General features: G+C 40.8%; 1 protein-coding gene across 1 annotated transcript; it reads right to left on the bottom strand.

The window, feature by feature from the left end:
• Positions 1-180: 180 nt before the first annotated feature.
• Positions 181-2,725, bottom strand: LOC308075567 (protein Wnt-8a-like; the record flags this gene model as incomplete). Its single annotated transcript, XM_080415513.1, has 5 exons — positions 181-795; positions 928-1,070; positions 1,521-1,646; positions 2,108-2,280; positions 2,664-2,725. 5 exons carry the CDS (start codon positions 2,723-2,725, stop codon positions 181-183), a joined length of 1,119 nt encoding a protein of 372 aa, XP_080271639.1.
• Between the last annotated feature and the right edge of the window lie 5,603 nt (positions 2,726-8,328).

The raw sequence follows: 8,328 nt of genomic DNA on the forward strand, positions 1-8,328 counted from the left end.
CAATAAAGGTTGTCAGTTTGGAGATGATAGTCTATCACCCCAAGTTATATAAAGTGCATTAAAGGTCTTTTAATGAAAGGCTGTCGGTTGATGCAAGTCCAGGATGAGGCCAGACTCGTCGTCATGTATTGATTGCAGAGACATTCACATTAATTGTCTTTAAAAGTCAGTGCTGGCCCGTCAATGCTTGTGCCCAGTGCGCGCCCGTTGCCTCCGTTTGGTTTTATTGTGCGGCCTTCTTCCTCCGTTTGGTTTTACTTTGTGCCCTCTTTCCCGACGCGCGCAATAATACTTCGCAACGACCTGCGTGCACCTCTCGCACTTGACCGTGCAGCACCAGTGGAATTTACACTTGCAGCTGCTGACCACCTCGATGCGCTTCTCCTCCACCTTCAGGCCGCAGTCGTGGCACAGCCTGCGGCAGCTCTGTCTCTCCCACTGGGAGCCGTTGTTCTTGCCGGCGGCGGGTCCGCGGAGACACTCGCGGCCCTCCGTGCCGTGGTAGCCCAGGCTCTGGTTCTTGGTGCAGTAGTCCGGGGAGGCCTCCAGGTAGATGAGCTCCGTCTTGGGGATGCCGCTGAACGCGTGTGCGATGGCGCCTCGGTTGTCTGCGCTGTTCCCGGCCCTCATGCGCCTCTGCTTGTCCATGTCCAGCGTCCTCGCCTGGTCGTACTTGACCTTCAGGAAGTTGCCCACGTCCCTGAAGTCGCCCAGCTGCATCCAGCAGGTCTGGAGGCTGCAGCTCCCAGACACTCCGTGACACTTGCAGGCTTTCCTCATGGTGGATTTGATGGCCTGTCGGGAGACAAATGGGAGACTAATGTCAGGCAACTTCTATACTCTCCAGTGTATACTGCTTTTATTTGGCATTAAGTTATAATGAAGTTAACGTATGTTTAATCATTTCAAAGGTAATGAACCACTTACCAATCTGCCAGCTTCGTTGTTGTGCCGGTTGATGGCTGCACGCGAGTCATGTCCATTTTCCAGCGCGTCCACAAACTGCTTGGAGATCTTCTCGCCGAACGCAGCATTGTCACTGCATCCGCCCCATATCCACCCTTTGCCACCTGCACAATCAAAAAGCTCTGAGTTATAGGCCTGCTTCTCATTTCATGTTAAGATATAGAATTGTCCGTTCATTTCTCAACCTTTTCAGGCCGTGACCCCCCAACATAATCATATTTGAACTGGGAACCCAGTTGATGCATTAAATCTTCGGTTCCACAGATACATATTGTGAAAATAACAGATCTACAAGCTCACAACACTCCAGCGTAGCGGCTATTTTCACAAATTTTGCCTCTTTCTTATATTATTTATTTGGCTAATGTTTGACCAGTCTTTATAGTACAGTCTTTTCTTTGTTTTTGATGTATATTAAACGTAAAGGTCTTAAAAGTCCTTAAATTGTCACTTCACTGTCATCTATAGGGACCCCCCCAACAAAAATCATGTGGAGACCCCCCTGGGGGTCCCGACCCACTGGTTGAGAACCACTGATCTATACGCCAACGTACCAGTTTGTCCAATTTTGGAGTCATCACATCCACAGTTGTCGAAGTCCCCCATGCTGCAGTTCTTGGTCAGTGTGTACATCACTCCTGCAGCGCTGATGGCGTGGACAAAAGACGTCTCTCTTGTGGCTATAAATTGAGTTGCAAAGAAAATATATGTTATCCAAGTGTAATATATTATTTTGCTATCAAAAGTGGTACCATTACGCCTTCATTGTGGTGTCCAATCTCTGTGCGTAACCATGCGTAATCGCAAATGTCCTGGCCTAGGCGCCGCCATCATTGGCAAAAGTCAGTGGTGGAAAAGTAGGCTACTCACGTTTTTTTTACTTAAGTAAAAGTATCAATATACTGCCATGTAGAAATACTTTGTTAAAAGTAAAAGTTCGGAATTCTAAATTTAATTGAGTAAAAGTATACCAAAAGTATTGGTATAAAAGTAGAAAGTAGGCTACTCATTCATTATGTAGAACGTCCCATTTCACAAGTTTTGAAATATATAAAAATATTTTGAAAATAGTACTTGAGTAAATGTACTCAGTTACTTTACACCACTGGCAAAAGTACAATTAATAAAACAAGCTCCTCACCACTGCGGAGACCGTTGTGTGTTGATAACTGGAGCGCACTCTCCGGACAGTTCCACCTGTCCCATGAAAACTGGTGCTTACACTCCTGCATGCCGTTCTGTGCGCCCACCTGCACACTGCTGGCATAGGTCAGAAATGCCTTGGGTCCAGTCATCAGGAAATTATTGACCGACCTGTAGAAAGGAAAGTAAAGAGACATTAAGTAAAGTAGCTCACTGTTTCCCCAAACACTGGTTCGGGACCTATTTGTGGGTCACGAGTAAATATCCCTTTTTTTTGTTTCAAACATCCCCCCTTTCTAAAGAATGTCATGAATGAATATTTAAAAAATACAAGAAATTCCATAAATTAGAAAACAAATGTTTAAGAAGTATAGTGAAAATAGCCGATCTACACAACGCCTCATATCGAGACATTTCTCTTAGGCTCTCGAGCCAAAAAGTTTGGGAACCGTTGAAGTATCTTATAAAGCAGAAATCACAGTATGTGCTGTATTTTAAGAAAATGGACAAAACAAGTAAAAAATAAATAAATAAAGAGAATAAGTGTGACTTACCAAGCTGCTGCAAAGTGAATCTGACAGAACATGGACAGAATTAAGTGAAGCTTTAGATCCATGGTATCTAGTGTTGTTTGTATAGTCCAAAGGCAAATATCCCCAAAATATGTGTCTTTGTTAGTATATATCCAAGGTGTGTGTTCCGTGAGAGGGAAAGGTACTGAATGTCAGGACAGTGAAGACTGATGATATTTATACTGTTGTTCCATTTGATTGACAGGTTGTCTCGTCGCTAACATTTGACTGTGAAAATGCCCCAACGAGGACATTCATTGCCCTACGTGTCCTATAGACGAATAGGAGACGTTGTTGCATAGAGGCACTTCAAAGAGTTGACAGACTGTTAAACCTCATTCATTCACCTGCCGTTCCCAGGCCTGCTTATAGACTTTTCCCACGAATTGGGACATTTCCAAGTTATCTCGGTTTAGGCTTATGTAATACTACTACTACTGCTACTACTACTAATAATAATAATTATTATTATTATTACTGATGGCTATTCATAATAATGGTTATTATTATTATTCCTATATGCCCCCCTTCAGACTAATGGCTGCACATAGGAGTTGGATAATGCACACTCACAGGGCATACAAAACAATACAAATAACAATACATGTTTTGTACCTCTCCACAACTTAACAGATTTAAAAAGAAGCACCAGTAAAAATGAAAAAATATCTAAATAAAATGCTTGAGTTCCTAAATAACAGTGTCAGTCACACACGCAAAACCTTAAGGAAGTAACAAAACAGAAACAAGGTTTCATTATAATGTGTTTTATGGTAGCCTACATGTCAGGCGCTGAATGTTAATGTGACGCTCTGGGCTGTTTGGAGGTGGTCGGAAATTTGTTCTTTAGCAAATGACATCAGTGTTATGAGATATAGGAGATAAGCTACAAGGTGACTACGAAGCCATAAAGGGGAGATAATAGTCATGTAAATAGCACCTCGCACAGCGGCGACATTGACATGGCCGTGATAATAGGTTAATAGATGTTTCCGAAGGGAACAACTTGGTGCGAAAACAGTCTGGAATTGACAAGAATGCAAGAATGCTGCAAAAGCAAACACGAGAAACAATGTGGACGTGGTTCTTTTGGGGCTATTACTGCCTGCTTGAGCATCATGCTATATAACAGGGGTCTTCAACGTTTTTCAGGCCAAGGACCCCCTAGCTGAGAGAGAGATGAAGCAGGGACCCCCTCTAAATTGTATACAATTGTGTTTCAGATTAAAAAAAGTTCTACTTGGTCTGCTCTTTTCCCCCTCTATACCTAATACCTCTTTGCCAAAAATAGCCGATCTACAAGCTCAGCTTGTATTGGCTATTTTTTGGCTAAAGTTCTCCTCAGAAAAGGGATGCTATAGGGTTCAAGTGGTTAATGTAAAAAAAATGGTGGCCCCCCTGTAGTAACTCTGAGGACCCCCTAGGGATCCCGGACCCCCTGTTAAAGACCCCTACTAAAGTTCCTATACATCTTAAACAGTTATAGGGTTATTATTATTAATAGGTTATTAACCAACACCAGATAATACATGGTGTTATTTTTCATGATCATGTAATTACGATTTTATTTATGTCTTGTCACTGTCATAATCAACAGGCATTAAACTGCTAGTTTCTATCATTTAATACTCAATGGATTTGACTTGATATAAGTGTTTAAACCCTCGCCTAATTATTGATTAACAATAGGATCATCAAATCCCCTGTAATCCACTCAAAATCCTTTAAAACCACTTGTCACCCGTCGATGGGCCATTAATTGGGATGGGGATCATGCGGTCCTTATGGCAATAGAGGCGACGATAATCCCCAATAATTCAACTTGAGGCTGAAACCTAAATATCTTGACATTGGGGATGTAAGGGGGGGGGGGGGGTGATGACGTTTGGTCAATAAGTCACAATACGACTTTTGGGGTGAGACAGTGCTGCACATAGGCCTGGCAATGTATGTATTTTTGGTTGGTTGCTTTTATTGTCATAAGCAGTATGTGTTCCATTTTTTTTATTCTCATGTGGAGGCTCCTACATCTTAAACAGTTATAGGGTTATTATTATTAATAGGTTATTAACCAACACCAGATAATACATGGTGTTATTTTTCATGATCATGTAATTACAAATTTATTTATGTCTTGTCACTGTCATAATCAACAGGCATTAAACTGCTAGTTTCTATCATTTAATACTCAATGGATTTGACTTGATATAAGTGTTTAAACCCTCGCCTAATTATTGATTAACAATAGGATCATCAAATCCCCTGTAATCCACTCAAAATCCTTTAAAACCACTTGTCACCCGTCGATGGGCCATTAATTGGGATGGGGATCATGCGGTCCTTATGGCAATAGAGGCAACGATAATCCCCAATAATTCAACTTGAGGCTGAAACCTAAATATCTTGACATTGGGGATGTAAGGGGGGGGGGGGGGGGGTGTTGACGTTTGGTCAATAAGTCACAATATGACTTTTGGGGTGAGACAGTGCTGCACATAGGCCTGGCAATTTATGTATTTATTTATTTTTGGTTGGTTGCTTTTATTGTCATAAGCAGCCTATGTGTTCCATTTGGAATGGGTAGCTCTGATAGTTAACAAGAACATACAGGACTAGCCTATGCTACCACACAAATTGACACGTTCAGATGTTTAATTGGTTAACGTGTTGACAAGGCTTTCACATTGTGCGTGAATGTGGGGGGCATTTCACGCACTCATTCACGCATTGCTATAATCTATTATCTACCATCGAAACCGCCGAGGACAAAATCGTGCCTCGATCGGCTCACGTGAGTTAATCTTTAGCCATATGATTATTATGGATATGATGATGACGATGATGATGATCATGTAATTGATCGTTGTGATCAATATTATAATTTAATCCATCATGCAAGCTCACCTCGAGCCAATTCTATCTGGCTGTCACTGATAGACAAATATATAAATAGACGATATTAAGACCATTATTATATTTTATTATGATTCCTTGGTTTCTTTTTGTATAGGCCTATGATTAGGCATACGAGTAGGCTATACCAGGTTCTCAAGCTTTTCAGGCCGCGACCCCCCAAAATAATCATATTTGAACTGGGGACCCCCCAAAATAATCGTATTTGAACTGGGGACCCCCACCCTGACAGGAGTTGTGGCATTATAATTTAGTTTGACTCAGGTCCCACTGAAAATAGCAGATCTACAAGCTCACAACGCCTGCAATGCAAGGCCTAGTGAGCTTGATCGGAAATGTTCACAATTTCTGCCTCTTTCTTATATTATTTGACAATTTGATCACAGTTTGTCTTAAAAGTCCTTAAATTGTCATCTGGGAACCCCCCAAAAATCATCTGGGGATCCCGACCCACAGGTTGAGAACCACTGGGCTATACGACCGATGTGTATTCGGCTCAATCCGTCGATTTCCCGAGGTCAGTCAGTAGCCTGGTGGTCAAGACATTCAGAGCAAATAGCCTATGCTTAAAACAACACCAAGTCAAATCCGCTGTAATTATAATGCCCTAACAGGCATTTTAGACACATTAAAGCGGCCCACGGTGTATTGATGGGTGATTTACAGCGGTGTAAGGGTGAGACAAATCGAGCAATAAAGTCTGTGGAGGTGACGAGGTTGACAGGCCGAGGCCAGGGGGCAGGATTAGCGTCGCCAGGGAGGGATGTAGAACACTGTCAGGCTGGGCCACTGCATGTAGCCTATTAGCAAGTGTCGAGGTTGGCAGTCAAAATGTTTATATTATTATTATAATAATATATATATTATATATATATTCCCCCTTTATAATTCAGACAAACGTCTGAAAAACCTTTGCAGGAGTTTTGTTACTATACAATCATCATCATCATATTTGTATTTTTCTCTGTGTGTGTGTGTGTGTGTGTGTGTGTGTGTGTGTGTGTGTGTGTGTGTGTGTGTGTGTGTGTGTGTGTGTGTGTGTGTGCGTATCATAATTAAAAGAAATGAGCATTTTCAAGTTTTCAAGGGCTATATTGGTTAGAGGCTGCAATATGTTGGCCCACAAAGTGGTTAATGGTAGTTTATCAAGTTAAATAAAATCTGGTCCATAGTCTGTACATCAAATATATCTTTGGCTATGAACAGCCATATATATATATATATATGAAATAATCATAATTCAACTGGGGACCCCCCACCCTGACAAGCACTTGGAATTGTAGGGGTTGAGGCATTACTTTTAATTTTACTCTGTTCCAAATGAATATTGTGAAAATAGCTGATCTGCAAGCTCACAACGCTTTGCGTTGCAAGAATTTGTGAGCTTGCAGATCAATTATTTTCACATTTCATTTTTGCCTATTTCTTGTATTATTTGACAATTTGGTGAATGTTTGACCAGTTTTTATAGTATAGTTTGTTGATTACTTTTGAATGCAGTAATGGTCTTTTTTCATTAATAATTTTTTCTTCTCTTTTTTTTTAGGTATTAAAAAGGTCTTGTCATTTTAGTGTCATCTGGGGACCCCTCAAAATCATGTGGTGGTCCAGACTCACAGGTTGAAAACCAATGCTTAGAATAAATAAAACTCCATGCATTCAAAATATTACTTTAGTAAAAGTACTATTGCCATCAAAATACTGTAGGCCTATAGGCCTACTCACACAACATAAAAGTTATAAATGCAAAATGGCCCATTTCAAATGATTGGAGTGTAATATATTAATGTGTTCATCTTTAATGTTCTGGTAAAGGTGGGTCTGATTTGAATTGCTTTATAGTCTACTTTAACCTATAATAATACATCATTTGTCAGGTAATATATGTTTTGTATTAATAATCAAAATCTGCCAAGTAACTGCGGTTACTTTACAAAACTGTAGAAGCAGCACTAGGTAACTTTCCTCTACACCCCAGATTTGAACCCGGTTTCCTGCACAAGTGCTTACATTTTTACCATTGAGCTAATAGAGCCTGCCTATTTTCTCAGTGAATAAATTGAATCTTGACCATCATGTCAAAATTCATGTCAGATCCTGTGTCTAGATGAGACATGACCTTTGACACGATCTAAATGTCTCAAGAAGAGCAGGGAGACAAAATACAACCACCTCAATTGTATAAGTTATATTGTATTAACATACTCTACCATACAGATTTGAAAAAAACATTTTTTTATTCATTAAGAAAAAGTTACATAGTGCGGAACTGTCACAGTCACAGACTTTCTTGTTTGTTCCTTAGTCTAGGTTTCTTGGTTCTATGTTTCTGTTTGCCCCAGCTGTATCTCCATTGTAACAACACCTCATGTGTATATCAGTCTTGTTCCCCGGTCAGTCCTTGTTGAGTCATTGTTTGTGTCACATGTTTTAGATTGTCTTGAGATGTTCATGTTCACCAATGTCGTGTATTAAAACACCCAATAATGGGTTTTGAACACCACTTTGCCTGGCTGTCCTGCATTTGGGTTCACCAGCACGTGACAAAAGTTGTTCTTCAAATCTCGTTGTCATGTTGGCGTTCAGTGTTGCTATGTGAGCGTCTCATGCTGGTTCCGTGTATTGTTGTTCTACCACATCACTTCCACCTACACTTTCTTGAAGAAAGAGGGACCAGAGGAAAACGTTTTTCTCACTACTGCCCAAAGGTCGCCACGGGTTCTTCTTGCGAACG

This window comes from Gymnoscopelus braueri (assembly GCF_963280865.1).
Source record: "Gymnoscopelus braueri genome assembly, chromosome: 20".
Taxonomy (NCBI): Eukaryota; Metazoa; Chordata; class Actinopteri; order Myctophiformes; family Myctophidae; genus Gymnoscopelus; species Gymnoscopelus braueri.